Source organism: Fulmarus glacialis, unplaced genomic scaffold (genome assembly GCF_000690835.1).
Source record: "Fulmarus glacialis isolate BGI_N327 unplaced genomic scaffold, ASM69083v1 scaffold16385, whole genome shotgun sequence".
Taxonomy (NCBI): Eukaryota; Metazoa; Chordata; class Aves; order Procellariiformes; family Procellariidae; genus Fulmarus; species Fulmarus glacialis.
In genome coordinates, this window is record NW_009211324.1 from 9,622 (window position 1) to 29,158 (window position 19,537).

General features: G+C 37.8%; 1 protein-coding gene across 1 annotated transcript; it reads left to right on the forward strand.

The window, feature by feature from the left end:
- Positions 1-4,886: 4,886 nt before the first annotated feature.
- On the forward strand, positions 4,887-18,335 carry ZNF217 (zinc finger protein 217). The gene is made up of 5 exons (XM_009577511.1): positions 4,887-6,285; positions 8,515-8,640; positions 9,518-11,110; positions 14,774-14,902; positions 16,208-18,335. Exons 1-4 carry the CDS (start codon positions 4,887-4,889, stop codon positions 14,881-14,883), a joined length of 3,228 nt encoding a protein of 1,075 aa, XP_009575806.1. The 3' UTR covers positions 14,884-14,902; positions 16,208-18,335.
- Positions 18,336-19,537: the final 1,202 nt, after the last annotated feature.

A 19,537-nucleotide genomic window follows, 5' to 3' on the forward strand; every position in this document is an offset into this window, starting at 1 on the left:
TCAAGATTTCTTGACTCACTTTATTGTGAGAAGGGATAGTCATTCTTTATTTTCAACCTTGAGTTAATCTGTAGAAAAATTAGCGCTTTTCAGCTATTGGAAGGAAGGATTTCCTGTTTTGTTCTGTTCCTTTACTCAATATCTCTGACTGATACTGGTGTCTGTTCTTCCGTCTTCTGAAAGTGAAAGACAACAGAAGAAACCCCAGGTACTTGTATTTTTTTGTTCAGCTAATATACAGACCTTCAGCCACAAATAGTTACAGTGCTTGTCAAAACTGCAGGTTGTCCACTTTCCCAAGGAAGCAATAGTACAAAATTAAGGCAACTCCTGACAATTTTGCTGCTGCCTACAGGGTTTTGAATAACAGGAATGTAATTAATCAACATTTTTGGTCCTTAAATCCAAGGCATAATATTATCTTCACTAGGAAGAAAGGTTTTGTTAATAATGGATAAAATCCTAGTGTAGATACTTGGTTTGTAGTTTCAGCATGTGTTAGCTTGTCTAAACAGTGAGAGCATAAAATCATGCCTACTTGTAAAAGCCATATATCTAATCAGAGTGAAGTGTGTAATCACCAGATACAAAAATAAGACTAGAGCTTTGTAGCTCACCTTCTGACTCCAGTAGTATTATCTTTTTTCTTCTTAGTTTAAGTAGAATTCTGTCTAGTTGCATCTCTGGTTTTCTTCAGAAATGCTACCTGCAATTTTTTTCAGTCTATAGGTACTATCTCCTGTATATGATGGTATATCCAAGAACAATAGTTGCCTGAACTGCAAATAGGCATTTCAGATTCCTAAAACAGGAATATCTTGCTCTGCTTTGCAATGCTGCCTAGAGGATGAGCTGTGGCCAGTCCTTCAAAAGTGTTCAGAGCCTCCTACTAAAAACAGTGAAAGTCTGAAAAGCATTCAGCAACTAACGGCGGTTGGTGGAGGTGTGTAAAGTGCTTTGAAGAGCCATGGAAGAAGTCTCCAAAGGCCTTGTTCAAACCTATTGATACCTAATAAAATTTGGATCCAAACTCCTGTTAAACTCCTCTCATGATCCGTGTGTTAAAGTTATATGTTCTGTATTTATATGTGCAGTTGTGAGGACAGGTTTAGTTTTTTAGACAGTTGAGTGATGTCTGCTTTGATACATTTAAATGAGATGAGATTGAAACAGACCTGTTTTCAAAGGGTTTACCAGAGAAAATGTTATTGATTGATTGAGGTGGATTTTTCACACATAAGTGACCAACCTAGGGCTTTCTCTAGATTTGATCTATGCCTGTCCCTTAAATTCTAATCTTCAAGCATGTGTTTTTTACAAAATGTTTGTATTATCCTAGGTTAGGTTTGAGTAGAACCATGTGTGGTAGTCCCTGTTAAAAGGGTGTCTCTTCTACCCTCATCCCAGAATCCTGTGAAGGGTAGGGGATTGAGTGTGGATTTCTGCTGGTTTTCATCTCTCTTCTCTCTTGACTTGTGACTTAATTCTTGTTGCTCTATTGTGTATATGTTGTAATGTCTCAAAGTAGGGAGCGTAATAAAGCGTAATCGCCTTTTTCTGTATTTGTAGACACTAGCAAGGAAATAGTTGATGATGAATCTTAGCAATTCAGTACATGGGACTTTAGCTACTCTGGCGTTTGGCTCTGACTTCATACCCCAGAAATGCCTCTGGCCTTTTTGTAGGATGATTCTTATACCTATTACTGCAGAGCACTTACCTGGGGCTCTGAACGTAAATGCATTAAACTCTTAAGTTTGTTCAATTTTTTATCTTGCCTGGATATTCATTATTGGTATTCAGGAGTCTTTCAAAGTTGCTGTTCATTTTTGGTTTGCAAATAAATTACTTTCAGGCAGATAGTCACCATTTATGCACATGAACTTTGCCGCAGCATGTTAACCTGTTGTGTAAAAAATACCTCTTAAAACTACAGTAGAAATAGAACAAAATGGCAAGTTGAAACATGAAGTAAAACATGTGAACCAGCACACTTTGATATGTTTTTCCTTATGTTTTACAAAAGGGAAAGCTTTTTGAATACTTCAGCTTCAAACTTTTGTTACAGCTTCTCCACCTGCCTATAGGGGGTGAGTGAAAGCCAGAAAGTCAAAACTGGGAAGTAGAAAGGCAAAAGCAAAGGCAGCAATAGAAGCAGTTCAGAAGTGTCGCACCATAGGCTGAACCTGCCTGTTACAAAACATTTTTGAGTCGTTATGCACAGAGGAAGTGTTAATCATGGCAGTGATAAAACTGAAAATGGGGATAAAGGGCATAGTTAGAAAAGAGACTTTGGCTGCAGAAAATCCACATTTTGTTGCTATCAACCTGTCATCCAGTGGCTTGTTCCCTCTTAAACTCTCTACCACCACCCCCCCTTCCCACCCCCCAAAGATCTGTCTATTCTTGTTTAACTTAACATATGATGAGTCTTTGGCCCAGTCCTGAAACAACTTGGGTTTAAAAAAAGCTAGAAACTTCTTGATGGTAGATTTGATCATTGTCTAGACCTGGATTAGAGGACTGGACAATGAAGATGCTAAGCTCTGGAGAAACAGAAAAAAATGGAAGACAAGCAACTGGCAACAAGAATTTTATTCTGTATTGGCATTCTGGTGGGTTTTTTTACCTATCTTCATTAGGCTCTGCATGTTGTCTGCATGATGGTGGAAAAGGAGCTGCTAACTCTTCAAGTTAAAACCAAAGAGTATTCTCAGGGCAAGACTGTAGTGCAGTGAGTGAATAGAGTGGTTTGAGATGTTGGATCTATTAGTCCTAGCAAGGTGTTGTCATGTTTCCTTTCCCCGGTGGTTATCTTGCCTGGGCTTGACTCTTCTGTGGTAGGTAAAGGTATCCGATATAGTTGAAGGCATCATATCAAACCATGGGTCTGTAGATAGAGATAGTTCCTGGTTAAAGGTCCTGAACATTGACTTCCCGTGGCTGTTGGACATACTGGTTCTGCCAGCAGGTGGCCTTACAGGAGCGTTATCTGCAAACATGTTTGGGCCACTGAACTGCATAAACAGTTCAAGTTCTGGTGGCTGATTTCTACTGAAATGGTTTAAGATTTAATGGCTTAAGACCACCTTTTTCTGTCTGACTGGCACGGCTGATCAGAAAAGGCTGGAGAAGGTAACCTCAGCTGTGTAGATAGCCAAATCTTTACCTGCTACAACTACTTGTCATGGAAATCTCTGTAGCCTGAACTATTACGGGGTTGTGTTTGAATTGTTACCCTTTCTTTGGCTAAAATGAAACAAAATTCCAAATAAAAGCAAGACAGAGGTGGAAGTTGAGATGAATTTTAAAACCCTACTTTGCCCATACTGTCTTCTGCTATAAGAGCTATAGAGCATATTGTGTTTTGAGACATATTAATTCAAGTAATGTGAATCACTGGCCAGCTGTCTTTTATGAAATAATTTGCGAAAGTTTGAAGTTTGAGTCAAAATTTTGAATGCTTTATTTTCATTTGATATTCATGTGTTTGGAAACGTGCCTCATTGCAGAATGATTCCTCTTCAATTTATACGGTCCTGTTTCCTGTATCCAAAAACTTGATGAAGCAGAGTCCTGAGCTCCACAATACTATAATTGGACAGCCCAAAGAGTGGTGGCCATTAATTGCTGCTAGCAGACATTATAACTCTTACAGACTTAGAGATTTAAATTGGAGTTGTGGTTAACTATATTATAACCCTTTTTAATCCCGTGGAATCTTAAACCTTCCCTTTTGAGTATAATCAATAAAACATTTTTTGTTGCATGCAATTTGAAATTAGAAGAGTTTCCTTTTTAAGTGTAATAGTTGGCCTCTTGGATGATTTAAATACTAAATTCCTGTTCAAGAAACAGTATCATTAGCTTATTTCAAACTTTGAGATGATCTAATTGTGCCAGCCCAAAATTGTCACAGAGATTGTAAATCTGTTAATGATCGTAAAAGCTTTGAGTACTTAATACAAAGATATGTGCTGACGCTTACTGTGTACAAGAACTATGAAAGTTAATTCCAAGCTGTCTAGTCTTGGGGGAAGAAAAAAGTCTTTTGCTCAACAGCCTTTAGAGAACAAACAAAGTTTTACTGTGCCTCTAAACACTGGTTTCACAGGTTCAAGGAAAGGTTACTTTGGCTTGCTGCATTTATTTGTTATGAATTCCGTAATTTATGTATTGAAATACAGTTTCAGCAGCTTTATGTAACTGGATAAGAGTAGGTTTAGAATAGATAGTAGACAAAGTATTGCTTTTATGTAGCAATCTTAATACAGAACCCCAGCTAATGGAATACAGGGATGTTCAAGACTATACTATTTCAACTGCGGTGGGTAGAAAAGTGACCAGAGTGTCTTCTAGCTGTCCCTCATTGACTGTTTATTAAGCATTCTGTGTTCAAGAGCATTCAATAATTCTGCAGCCCTAATGCTGTCATTATTTGAGAGACAATAACTTCCTTTTATTTTGAAAAGTCTGACTATTTTCTTTCTTCTCTAGGTGCTGGAATTCTTTGTGGCACTGAACTTGTCCTTGAGTGTATTTTGCCCAATGCAACTATTTGAAATGTTTGTACAAAAAAACTAAGTGCAACTGAGTGTTTCTACCGACTTGAAAAATCAGAAGAAATAGTTTGAAAAAACCTCATTCCATCACTGAGAGAACCGATGGATATGCTTTCAGTGATGTGTGAACACAGATAAAAATTAAAGCAAAATAATTCTTTGCTTGTGGAAAAAATCTTTTTCCTGGCAGAGGTCTTTTAGCTTAGCAGACTTGTAAGCACATGTTGGAGAACTTTACAAGTGTCCTTATTGTGATCAGTGAGCATCCCCAAAGAACTGAAACCTTACATTAAAACACGTAATAGGGAACAGAACGTAGGAAACATGCCAACTCAGCCTCTCTTGGCATACATGGATGGACCGGATGGAATAGCCAGTACCGTTGGTGCACAGATGGAGAATAATGATGCCTCAATGACAATAAAAGGAACAAACACAATTTCTTACAAAAGCTTGCAAGAAAAGTTTCTCATGCAAGCTGAGGGATGCATGCCTCTGGACTGCATGTTTTGTGATGAGACTTTTAAACATCCTGAAGAACTTGGTAAGCATGTTTTAACTCAGCATAGGCCCACTCTTTGTGAACCAGCTGTCCTGCGTGTTGAAGCAGAGTATCTTAGTCCTCTAGATAAATGTCAAGTAAGAACAAATTTGCCTTCACCAAACAATGAAAAGGACAGTGAAGAACTTAGTTGTGAAGTTTGCGGACAAACATTTGATGAGGCTTTTGACGTTGAGGCACACATGAAAAAGCATAAAGATTCTTTCACGTATTGGTGTAATGTATGTGGAAGAAGATTTAAAGAGCCGTGGTTTCTCAAAAATCACATGAGAACGCATACTGGAAAGCCTGGTTCTAGAAACAAGCACCAACAAGGTTCTGAAAGCCCCATAACAATAAATGAGGTGGTGCAGGAGCATGTAACTGAAAATGTAACGTCACCTTACAAAATTTGTATGGTTTGTGGTTTCCTATTTCTCAATAAAGAGACTCTAATTGAGCACAGTAAAGTGCACACCAAAGAATCAGTACCCAGTGGTGAAAGCCCCCAAGTGACTGGTGAACCTAATGCAGAAGAAACGTCTCAAAGAGAGGAATTTTTGCGATTCTTGAACTTAAGACCAAACTTGGTTCCAGAAAATGACAAATCACAAAAACCTGTGAAATGGATAGCTGAACTAGATCCTTTCAACACATATCAGGCATGGCAGCTGGCTACCAAAGGTAAAGTTGCTGTTGGCCATGGCCAAATTAAAGAACCAGGGCAAGAAGGAAGTACAGACAATGATGATTCATCTTCTGATAAAGAAGAACTTGGTGAAATTTGGAATGCGAATAAAGGTAGCCAGACTGAAACTACAGGGAAGTCAAAGGTAAATAAAAACAGCAGTTATACAGGGAATGGTAACTTATCCCAAGACAAATTGAAACATCCTGGTGGTGAAGTGCCTTCTATCGAGATGGATTCTAAATTGTCCCAGAACAAAGAGAAACCAACACACTGTTCAGAGTGTGGTAAAGCCTTCAGAACATACCACCAGCTAGTCCTTCATTCCAGAGTACATAAGAGAGACAGGCGGCCTGATGGAGAGACTTCAGCTGCTTCAAGGACGTACTGTGGTGATATAATTGCAAGCCTGGATGAAAATGGAGCAGGAGAACGAATAGAAGGAGGCTCTGAAGATGGATCTGAAGATGGGCTTTCAGAAACACTTCATTTAGGTGAGTAGCATTTTGAGCGCGTAAGTTCGAAATAGCTGTTACTGTAGTGTTTAGGAACTCTTTAGAGCCAAAGAATGCATCTTGCCTTCTGGTTATCTTTTCAGAACTTGGCCCAGAGATATGAAGTATTATGTTGGGGGAAAGGGAAAAGAGAAAAATGAGAGGGAAAGAAAGGCTCTGACATTGCCATTTTGAGATTTTTTTTTTTTTTGAAGTTGTGTTAGGCCTTCTTGCAGTTGTGATTTGGGTTACTGGAATAATTCAAATAGTTTTAATAACAATCAGTCTAGGAAATGTCACTGTTTACTTACCCCTTCTTTTTCTCCGCCCCCCCCCCGCAATAGCAAGATTCTTAGTTTTACTGGATGCTTTTGAGTGTGGCATATACCTTCTTGTTCAGCACATGTTTTTACAAATAGTATTTCTGAAGAAATCATTGCAGTTTCACTTTTTTCCTGTAAGAAAGGGCAGAAAATATCTAGTCCTCAATACCAGCAGTTGTTAAGATCCTGAGAAGTAAAGAATAATTCCAAACTTTTTCTATCAAACTGCAGGTTGTATGTTTCTCTTGAACGGTAGGTAACTTGAAAGCCTAAATGTCAGAACCAGCAATTTTAAATTAGTTGCGTAAGGACATGCACGCAGGCTATTAATATGTGGACATCACGTATGTAAGAGATGTATATATTTAACTCCTCTTCCTTGAAGGGTTGCTAACAGTTCTGTTTGACAGAGTAGGTGGGCTCAATCTGTATGTTACCCAGGATTAATTCTGCATCTCACTGTGTCTTAAAAAAACAAGTGATATGAATGATTCCTTAACTGAAAAAGATTGCATGTCTTGGGACAAAAAGGAATAGCGAAAAGTCTTCTAGCTAATCTAGCATTCTTGTGTGTGACATGCTTTGAGTCTGAATTTAAAGAACAGACACTTGCATAATCTCAAGAAAAGACACAACGTACAGAATGTCCTGGCACACGCGACTGACTTTTCCATTTCTGGTAATGTGCAGCCCTTTATTTTGCCTCCAGTAACAAAGGAATGGAATTATTACCTAATGTTAACTTGCTTGTTTTGTTTCTCAGTGTCTTATCCTAAACTACAACAGCTTTCATTGTGAGATGCTGAGTCATGCTTATTGAGACATTATCTGTTTGTTTAAAACAGCTATGGCTTGTCTTAGCCATAGTTTAGCCATACTTGGCATTTCCAGTATAGAAACTTTCCAACATGTAGGAACTTCAGAGAACTGTTTAAAGCTATCTGTTATGTATCTAACATCTTAGTCAAGCAAAACGACTCCTTCCTTCTCTTCCTACTGTAGCTTTCTAGTCAGTTTTGACCCGGGTATTTTACAGAAGTTGTCTTGATGTTTTTTCAGTTCAACCTGCCAAAGAAATCGTGTTGATTTGAATAGTGTATTGTGTGTAAGCTTTCTCCCCTTTCTGGTTAGTCATTATGCTGTACTTGCCGCCCTCCAGTGGTAACTACTGCTGCTTACACTTGAGTGGAACCAGTTTTTAATCTGTGAATTTGTTCCTTGAATACGTTTCACAGAATAGCCACCCCTGTGACTTTCCTACTCCCATATTTGTCAAAGCTTAAGCATTAATGCTTCTAGTGAAAGAAGATTACTCATTAAATCTAAGGATGTTATTATACAGGCACAACACTCCATTGATTAGCACAGAAATAATAATAATGTTATTACAATTAATAAGAAAACCCATCTTCCTTGCTGCCTTCCTTCCCCAAAACACCTTCCTGTGTTTTGCCATGGTGCGCAGAGCAGGTTTACAGTCTGAATCATCATGCTCACACTTACTAATTCAAGCACGGCCTTTAATAAAAGAATACAGTTTATAACCTGTATGAATTTTTGAGATGGGCCATTCTCCATCAAGTTCCTATAGGTCAGTAAAGATAATTTTTTTTTAAACTTCTTTGAGACTTAGTTTTGCATCTTGTTTGTTCTCTGGGGCTTCTTCGTTACAGCCACTAACCACAGTGTTACGTGACACAGACAGAAACTTATTTAACTCTTTTGCTCTTTGATTGCTAAGTGTGCAGCAGTACAGAACAAAAGATGCTTGTAGACTGTAGGAGTCGACAACAGTTCATCATTCTGTGTTTTTCCTTAAAGGCAGTTAAGATAGTTACTTATAGTTTTAAATGAGACTCCAAATTTGCATTTGCTCTTCATAATATAGCTATATTTTCTCCCAAAGATAAAAATGAAGATGGTTTGGAAAGAGCAAAAGTTAAAAACCTTGGAGCCTCCAGAGAATGCAGCTATTGTGGAAAGTATTTTCGCTCAAATTATTACCTCAATATTCATCTCAGAACTCATACAGGTAAATGGGCTTCACCTTTGTGGGAGGGGAAGGAAGTCTGCTGAATCTAGTTGGATGGATGTGTGGTTTCGCTTAAGAAAAACAGAAGTTGCCTTCAAAATTACTGATATTAAGAACAAAGTCTTCTCTAATGCAAAAAAAAAATCCAATTGAAATTTCTTAGAAGGTGTTAATTATTTACGCAAGTGTAAATCTTTTTGAATAGGGCTAATTACATTAAGTACTGTTAAGAATACAATATATTTTGAAACTTTAATTCTTTCTGCTTTTAGCAGTCTAGCAAAAAGTTAGTGGGTTTTGTTTTTGTTTTTGGTTTTGTGTTTTGTTTTTAAAAAAAAAAAACAACAAAACATTTCCCAAGTACTAAGTTGATTGTCTGCCAGTTGCTGCTACCTGGGGAAAAGCTGTGTCTATTTTTCAGTTCAACTTTGTTTTCCATAGCCAGGCAAACTCTTTCTACTTCTGTTAATGTATGTCCCTGTTTCTTTTGAAACAGCTCTATTTATAGGTGAACTGTTTGTCTTGTTGAATAGCATACTTGTGGTATGATCAAGGGCTACAAATTGTTGGAGTTGACCCACAGCTATACTTCTTGCTTATCTCTGCCAAACATATTGTCAGCTACCATCTCCGTACATAGCCAACGTGTGGAAAATATCTTCATCGTAGCCAGAAGATGTCACTGTAGCTAGTAAAAGCAGTAAGATGTAGTTGTTTAAATGATTTAGATGAGTTTGAGAATTATGAGTATGTGGAAGGGGAAAGGAAAATCTATTTTACTGTTTTGCAGTCTACATTATTCCCTTGTCTTTAATTGTATTCAAGACTTCAAATCAAATTGTATCAAAACTTATTTACTGATAAAACTGTGTTTCAGGTGAAAAACCGTACAAATGTGAATTCTGTGAGTACGCAGCAGCACAGAAAACTTCACTGAGGTATCATTTAGAGAGGCATCACAAGGACAAGCAAGCTGATAGTGCAGCAGACGTGAAAAGTGACAGCAAAGTTTCATTACACAGTCAGGAGACGGAGCTCTTGCTGGCTGCTGATGGTGCTCAAGAAACCAAAAATTCGAAGAGGCTTTTTCATTGTGCCAAAGATGCTGAGGGCTGCCCACCTACCAAGCAGCAAAAGGAAGTTCTGTCCTTGAACAATGCAATAGGCAGCACAGTCCTTTTAAAAATGAAAAATAATTCTAGGGAATTGAACAAAGGTTCCGTTTGTAACAATTCAAATAAAATACACGAGAATGTGTCCACTCCTTACCCGGAAAAACTAAAGGCTGAGAAGGAAACAAAAGAAGCTCAGCCCAATGTTCCTCATAAAAGAGAGAGAGAGGCTTCTGTGGCATCAGAGGGAGATGACGTCCAGTATGTTTGTGCTTTAAAGGATGGAAAAAATGTGAATGATGTGCGAGAGTGCACTGAAAACTACAAACACAAACCTATGGTGGACTCTCAAGAAAAGCCTTTGAACTTATCTATTGGGTCTTCACAAGAATGTTCAGTGGTTTCAACTAGAGGCCTACTAGCACCCAGCACCTGTCCATTTTGTACTTACAGAACATTTTACCCGGAAGTCCTAATGATGCACCAGAGGCTGATGCACAAATACAATCCTGACACCGTTAACAAAAATGGCTGTAGAAGCAAGGCTCTAGCTAAAGCCAGACGCACTGGATGCCCTCCAGCTCTGCTTGGTAAAGATGTGCTTCCTCTGTCTTTTAATTCTAATAAAAGTAAGGCTTCCCCATCTACACAGCAAAAACTGTTGCAAACGGGGAAAGCTAAACAATGTCACCCTCCACAGAACAAAGTCCCTCTCTTTTCAGTGACTGACTCAAGCAGCACAGCCCCAAGTAACCTCAAGTTTCATAAACAGCAAAGTAATATTGGAGCTCAGGCAAATAACTATAGACAACCTCAGCAAGAAATGCACTCCAGTTCCAGTATCTCTCCAGTATTGGACAGAGTAAAAAGATCTGAATCTAAAGTAAAAGCTCTAAGTGTCCCAGTGTCTCAATCTGGTCTAGTAAGCAGCAGTATGAATGGGGCTCTCGACTCTCACCTAAACGAATCTGCCTGGTCTTGTCATCGAGGAAGAGACTATCTTTGTAGTAAATCTGTGAGCAATGTAAATGTAGACTATGGTGAAACTTCTTCTAAACGAATGAAACCTAATCTGTTAGCTGTTGAACATATTGACTCTCCAATGGCTAATTACAGAAGATACGAAATGAGCAGATTTCGTGTTGCAAACAGATATGCAAATCTGCTACCTCAGGAATGTTCTCGCACCAAACCTGCATCCTCTGTTTTGCCAACCAAACAAGGGCTTCTGAATTCAGATGATGTTGATCCTCCTAATGTATTGACTGTTCTCAAACCTTATGAGCCATACAGCTCTGGATCACTTTACAGTTCTTGTGGATCTAGCAATGGCCAAGTAACCAGCTCTACAGTAGAAGGTACTGTATCTCCTTCCTAGTTAAATGTCTTACACCATTACAAAGGAAGGTGAATGAAATATAAATAAGTGCGTACCCACCTTGAAACAGAGACAATAAAGCTGTACTTAGCATTTCACCAAGTCCAGTCAATGCTTGGATTTTAAATTTAAAATCCAGGTTCAGCAAACTCCTGGCTTGGGGAATTAGGCATGGAAGGTCTGAATTTTAAAGAGGGATTTAAAGTTCCTTCCTCCCCCCTGCCATGGGTCTCTGATAGCAAACATGTATTGTTTGCTCATCAGAGCACTCCAGACATGCTAACTAATCCAGGATATGGAATGAGCCTTTCTGCTTAATATATAAGAAGTCTTGGACCATCTGGAATATTAATAAAACCTCTTAAAAAAAAAAAAAGCTGTCATGGACAATTGTTCCCTTCAATTGCAGAAAAGGATGTACTACAAATCATAAAACTATGATTTAAATCTTATACCTCTGTTGTTAAATGGGTTTTTATAATGTTTAGTTTTTAGTAGGAACAAAATACTTTGTTAAATCAAGACAACATATTTCTGCTATTCTAATTATGGTGTCTCATTGCACTAAGTAGTAATGCTTTGTGGAAAATTCTGGGCCTACCAGAGATAAATGTTTTGTGATGTATTTGGAAAACTTTGGTACTTTTATGAAATACATGCTTTTTGTGTTTTGTTCTTAGTCAACATTTTCAAAACTTAGCAGGAGGCCAAGATTAAAAGGTGCTAGGTGATATTTAATCAGTTGTCTGACTATTTGTAGAAGATGGTATTTATGACTTTGAGCTGAGGTCAGTATGGACTTAGCTATAAATATAGGACTTTGAATTTTGAAATGAAGATCCTGTTATAAAAATGAATAGTGTGTGTGTCCTGTGTAGTCTTAAAGTTTCTGCTAAGTTCTTAAACTCTGAATACTGCCATTCTCTGGAAGCAGTAAGATTATTCTTCTGTTAGTAGTCCGGGTTCACAACAAGCAGGGGTGTGTTACCTTAGGTCAGAGCAAACTGCAAAATACTAAATCTGCATTTAGTTATGTGGCAAAAAAGGTATTCGCTCACTCTGTTCTGGTTTTTGTTTGCTTGTTTTAAGGTTGTGGGCTTCATAAATATTCAGGCTTGCTAGTGGGTTACGGAAGGATGAAGGAAAGTGTTACAGTTCTGTTTCCACTCTGGGTAGGGAGTGGATAAAGGAAAAGCCAGCATCACAGTTGACTCACTGAAGTGGTTGTGAAATGGAGTTAATTCCTAGTTTCATGAAGAGCGTTGTCTGTGTACCGTGAACTGTGCCATGAGTTGCTATGAGGAGTGTAAAATGGGCACTAGGTTATGCATAGAATGCAGAGGGACAGGCAGAAGGACAAATGTTGTTGCTGTCTTTTGATTCCTAGCGGTCTGAGAGAATGAAATACATACAGGATTTTTTCTGAGCACAGAAGTCATTCATGCAGTTGTAGAATTTACAGCTCTTTGCAACACTTTTTTTTTTTTAATTAATGGTTGATAGCAGCTGAGAGCTTAATGTGTGATCTCAACATTTGGTGGAGGACATGACAGTCCTTAAGGACTAAACTATGTTAATTTGCACTGGCCAAGGACTTCTGCTTCATGACGTTGCTATCTGTTGAGCAGATAGAACATTCAGGATTTTGAGGGAATGTTCTTGATGTTGTATAAAACCCTATAAATTTTCATGAAAACAGGAAGGGGAAGGTTAAAAAGTCTTGTAGCTTCAACCAGCTAGACAAGAGTAGTCTGTATCCCAAGGACTAGATGGTGGGCAGTGTCTTGCTCCTTTCCAGCATTACTGTACATTGGGGATAGGGAAATTCTCTTATTTTTACAGTAGTCTTAGTGAGGTTAGCCTACTGAAGTAGCAGTTGATGCAAGACTATTTTTAAACAATGACTTCATTGGAATCCACCTTGTTCTTCTTCTGAAAGCTCCACCTGTCTACCAGAAAAATCTGCGGTAGGCTTTTCTTCCTCTTCTTTGGTACAAGCCTGGAGACAGTAGCCTGTAGTCAAGAACTTTCTACTGTTTCTTGTTATTTAGAGCTCTCTCAAAAGTATGGCTGCAACTAGTTTGACAATATTGTTGTCATGGAAATAAATATTTCATTGTTTGTTACACAGTGCTGGCTCAGGGCAAGAAAAGCAACTTTTTATGGCTGTTACCTACATCGGAAAGACTTGTGAAACAAGACCCCCTCTGTGGGTTTTCTTAGCAACTTCAATAAAAGCCCTGTGCAATGAAATGTAGGCTTTTAAGGCTAATTGCCTAGTTTTCCAACTATTCTGCTCAGAAGTACCCAACCCAAATCTTGATAGTTGTCTGAGAGGGTGGAGGGTAGCAGACAGGCAAACTTCTCAGTATTTGAGTTTTAATGTGGGTGGAGACAGTGAAGATGAAAGTTTCTGCAAATTATTTTTTTGTTAAAAAGCTGAAGTACAACTGTTTGTTTAAGAGTTGCAACTCCTCAGAGGTGTATTTTGTAAGATATCATATGCAAAGTACTGCAGGTGTAGACCTGCAGGTTTCTGTAGTTTTTTTATTGAACTCCGGTGATATTATGAAACATGATGTCAAAACCTTTTTTAAGGGTCTGTGTGCCTTGTGGCAACATTATTTAGGTCCTATGAACATGTTATGTCGCATGTTAAATGCTGGATCAAGTTGTCATGAGAATATGTTCCACTTGGCAACCTTGATTAAAGCATGATGCCTTCCGTTATTGCTTGTAAGCTCTGCCATTCTGTGTTGCCCTGAAGAGACAGAAACATTCTGAAACCACTCAGTTTGTGTTATTTTCAAATTAGTTGCCTTTGCAATAGCAACATACTATCAAGGATAACCTGTTGGCTGATTGATCTGGGAGAGGCTGCAAATTAAAGACAATTGCTCATGACACGCTCCAATGGCTTTGTAGATTCTGTTGAAATATTAATTTAGCTTTGCCATTTTAATTTAATTAAAGCTTGCTAGGTTTTTTTCAATGCTGCGTTTAAAGCTTTCATGGAATATGGATGGCAGTTGGGCTTTTTGTATCCTGTGGGAGTAATGATTCTTGACTTTTTACCTTAATTTTATGAAGTGTTTTTGACTGCTTCCTTAAACTAATAAGACTTAATATGGAACAGGCATTGATTTCACATATATAAATCTGAATTAATGGTCTCAGATAAACATGAAATTACCTGTATACTAGACTGAAAATTGCTTAACAAAGGTCTTCAAGTAAATGTATATTAACACTCTTATTGCCATATAATCTATGATGGCAATAATGTAGTATACCTGTTTTTCCTCTCGAATACTTACATTCAAAAATTCAGTTTTCAAACATGCAGAAACTGGATATGTAGGCATTGTGTTATAGAATGTACTGCAGCACTTAAAGCTTCTTAAAATGAAGCCTGCCGTATGATGAGATAAGCAAAGATATTTCTTTCTTGCAAATGAGCAAAATCTGGAGAGATGGACATCATGTGTATACAGCTTAAAACAAAGTTGTTGAATTAATATTTGTCATTTCTCTGTGGTATTCTGGGATTCTGGATGCTAACATAGACCTGCTCACAACTGAATGTCTGACCAATTAGATTAACAGGAAATAATTCTAACTCCTCTAAATTTATTTTTGTCAGGAAAGAGATCAGTGTCATACCAACACTTATCTAGCAGCGTGCTACAAAAGCGAAGTTATGAAAGTTTCATTGGTAATGCACACTTTCGACCAAGTGACAAGAAGACTTGATCATTTACTTCAAGAAACGGTAAACAAACCTTTTGAACTAATTGTTACTTAAATGTTGCATTATGTACTCATAACATCAAAGGTTGCTTGCACAGCATGATGAGAGGTTATGAAAGTCTGAACCAGCACAGCTGAAAATACAAACTCCTCCTCTCTTAGGAAGTGAACCAAATACTGGTGTAGCAGCATTAGTTCTTTTGAATAGTGGTAATGGCTTGCATAAAAAGTACATGGATGCTCCTTTTCCAAAAGAAATGGAAGGGCTAACAATAGGTAAATATATTAATTGCGCACAATACCAGTGTGAAGTGTTCAACAACGAAAGGGCTTTCCCCTTAAGTCAGTACATGGGGCAGAGGAACATCGTGTGGAGAACTAGAAATGAGAGGAAGTGCCTGTTATCACAGTTCCAGTTCCTGAATCCTATGAGAGGTTATGTTGGTTAGTCCTTCCTGAAAATGTAGACATTACTCATTTTACAGCTTCTGAAGATTGTGAGGATTGCCTCAAACAACAAGACTCTTTTTGGTGGATTATTTCATAGAGAAGTAAGCGTTTCCTGATAGCTCCTTGACAGTTTATCTTTGTGTACTGGAGAGGTTGTTCCAAATAGTTTTTCCTTTGTTTGACTGAGGGGTGGGCATAGCCTCTTAGGCAAACAGGTCAAGTGAAAAGAATTAGTCTGGTGTTCTGAATTCCCGTGCTTCCTCTCTTCAGTTCTGTAGCTGTATCTCAGAACTTAACAACCCCATTGTGTTTGCAACATTCTTAGCTGCTAAGGAGATAAGTACTCTGTAAGACTATAAATAAATATATCTGTCTGCTTTTTTCAAACCTGGAGCTACAGATAACTTTCCTCATTCAAATTTAAGGAGATATGTCTTGAATGCTATAGCACCTGGACCAGCAATGCACTATTTTATGGAAAGATTTTACATATCTGGAGAGCAGAGCTATCTGACATCTAGTTGACAGCTTTTAAAATACTTTGCTTTATTTCTTGATATTCTTCTAATCTTACTGCTTTTATTGTCCCCCTACTGAGCATATTTTTGTCTCGTTCTGCTTTTTTAAGCTAACTCAGTTTCCTGCCTGTATTTCTACTTGGGGCTTGAGTATCTTCAAAAGTAGGCTTGATTGCCAGCTTTTATTTGGCAAATAGAAGACACAGACCTTATATGGCAATATCAATTTCTAAATACACTTATGAGAGGGTGCGGAAGAAATTCCTTTTATGTTTTAAAGATATTCCTCACAACAAAAAAGTGTTGTACTATTTTATAGTTGTATACCACAAAACTATTTTTTTTCTTTTTTCCCCTAGGTCTAAAGACACAAGTGCATGTTCTATGGAGTTATACCTGCAGCTCATCCCTTGAGGAAAAATGAATGGTGAAAGCTACTGAACTAAGCTGTGATTGTACTGTATATAAAAACACTACAGTTTTATAATATTGGTTCTGTTAACATTTTGTACCAAATAGCCATAAAAAGTAGTCTAAACAATTGGGTTATGAAGGTGTGTGGAGAATGTATATCTTGACATTGACTTTTGAGTATTTTTCATTAGAATTAATTGACCAAATATTAGGTAGGAATTATATTTTTACATACTTGAGTGCTGCTGAAGAGTTTCTCTTGGAAAGAATATATAGTCATTGCACCTCAGGTAAACTGTAAATACTGAAATTGAAATCCTGTTGGCTTAATGCTCCGTTTTCATAAAGGTGAAAGTTTCTCATCTGTTTTTTCTGTTGAACTATGTTAGTTTTTTTTTTAAAACAACTTCCAAATAAACTGTCTGAAACTGTCCAGTTTATAAATGTTGTGAACATCAAAGCAACGGTGCTGACATTATGCTGATCTGCCTTGTATATGTTAGGACCATAATGTGTTGGAGGGATCTGTTTCCCTGGGGTTGTTTCCAGCAGATTTTTAAATGCAAGGATGAGGCAATACTTGACATTTGGATTTCAGTGTGGTGTTCCTGAAACATGGTTAGATTCTTCTCTTGGCATTGATTCCTGTTCTTCAGAGAAGCCTCTTAAACGAGCATCTCTACCAACATAGAAACTTTTACAGCAGAAAATACCTAGGACTTTCATGAGAAACGATACTAATCTAAATGTTTCAAATGTTTAGTTTTGTACTAAACTCAATACAGTTACATTTAGAGGAAAACTTACTTTGCACCTTTGTCCAAACTGTAAAGTCACAAACAAACAGACTTGCAATATGAATATGGGATCTACAGACTTCAAAAGGGATGTGGCTATGGTGTAGCCTGCTTGACTGTGCTTGGAAGCTTCTTGATGTCGAGTTTTAGCATCTACTGGGTGTTTAAAATAAGTGAGAAATAACCTGTAAATGGGAGAATATCTCCTTTTATTTTTTTGTGAAGACAACAAGAGTTTTTTCTAATGCACGTGCAGTTTAATTTTTGTAAAGGGAAGACGGCCAGTTACCAGCCAGTAAAGCAGAATTGTTGCATATTTTGACTTGTGTTCCTAGTTGCTTCTCATAAAGCCTGTAGTTAAGAGTTAATTTCTTCTGTACCTGGCTTTGACTTCCATATATTTTAGTAAAACAAAAAATGAAAAATTTTGCACTGTTCATTTTGCTCTCTTCCCTCGTACAGCAAATGTAAAATAGCAAAACCTAGAAACTCTTGTTTTTTCATTATGCAACTTGAGATGTTCCAGTTGTATGTCTTAGTTCCTGTATATGGGACCTATTTTTAATGTCTCTGTAAACTGGCGACGTAATGAAGTGCTGTGTATCAGGAAATTGTACACTATTTACCTTTTTTCCTGTTCATAAGCTGAGCCATATGTACATAAACTAGATTTTTTTTTTCCTAGTTTTGCACTTTTATAGCCTATTTTTTGAAGATGAATTCACTTGGAAAATGGTTAATCTATTTTTTTGCGTGATCTTTCAATGAGTCTTATAGAATGCATGCTGTAACTATCATCTGTGTACCTTACGGGGTTCTGTGATTAAAATGTGCGGGGCTGGTTTTTAAGATGTTTCAGCAGACAGACCTAAGACTTGCTTGTTTTTAATCTCCCTTCATGCTGGTACAGTTTCCCTCAAGGCTTTTTTTGGTAGGTATCTTGGGGTTGGAATGGAAAAATGAACATGAAGACTCTTATTTCATGGCAGCACAGCCCTGTACTTCAGAATACACTTTGCCCGTCAGTATTAACTATTGGGATACTACTGGTTTTGTATGTTTCTTTGGAAATAACAGTGCATATATAGAGGTACAAATTGTTGAATTTTTTTTTGTTTATGTATTTATTTCATTCCATTTTGTTTTATTTTAATTGTTGAAACCGGAAGTCGTCAAGCAGTAGGCACACATTACTCATTTAATTTATGATGTATTTCACTTTAGTTGAGTATATTATTACATGTGGATGTAAATATAGACTTGGTGTTTTGCAAAACTGGTTTCTGTGTCTTGCTTTTAAAGCTTAAAATGAGTTGCCTGGAATTTCATATTCACTTGACCTTTCGTCATACTCGCACCGCTGGGGGAGGAGGAAGGAGAACCTGCCAATAACCAAAACCAAATTCATGCTCTGTTCAGTTGCTTATATGAAAATACTGAGTGATTTCCCAGAAAATCAGTCTGTGAGGTTTAAGAGGAATACTCTTAAAATAGTGAAGAAACCTTTTGTTTCTTCTTTCAGTTATTTTCCTTTAAGAAAGGAAATTGAGTTATTGTGTGCATTCTTTCTAGTAATGAAATTATAAGGGGAGCATGGATTTTTTTTTTTTTGAGTGTGTGTGTGAGGCTTCAGAATTTGTATAGGCTTAAACTATCTTTGAAACCAAATACGTTCTGAAAAATTTCTAGGTCTGATGTGTTCTTGGAATTCGACTGAGGTGTCAGACCTCACCAACACCTCTGACCATATCTCAAAACTAGATTATGAGTTTGGAAGACAGCTAGAAAAGACTTGTCAAAGGCAACTCATCCTCGAGAGAAAGGGAGCCCATCAGATGATATCTCCAATATAAATCAACTGCACTTAAGGGCACTTACATGAGTGACCACAGCCTCATTGACATCACAGGTTAAGCTTTTGATTCCTGTGCTAGGCTGGCACTTGTTGCCATGATAAGGCTTGTGGAAGTAGGTTAAACAACTTTCTTGAACAAGATGATGTCATGTGTGGATCTGTCACTTGCTCTGCAAACAGCTAGTTCTCCGTGCCTGTGGTGCACAAATGAGGGGTCTTGGAGCCTTGCTACTGAAGACATTCAGCTGGGGTTAGGGTAACTTGACTACCAAGAAATTTCTGTGCAGTGCTGAGTGACAGCAGGGTTAGGCAGGATACAAGAAGTAAGTGTGAGCTTTGCAAGTCATTTTTACTATTAACCATGGCTTTCCTTTGGCGCCTCTTAGGCGTGCTAAGGGTCCTTCTTTTTGCCTTTAGTAGTTACAGATAAGCTAGACTGACTTTGAGGCACAGATGTGTATTCCAGTGACTTTAGGCGTCAGATGCCTACATTGCCATACCAATTTGCAAGCTATGCAAGCTGTCGAATTAAAAGTCAAATTAAAGAGCAAATCTCACTAAGTGACCGAAAGGGAGTTGTTAAAGGTTCAGAACCAGTACAAGGGTATTCAACTGAAGATTGA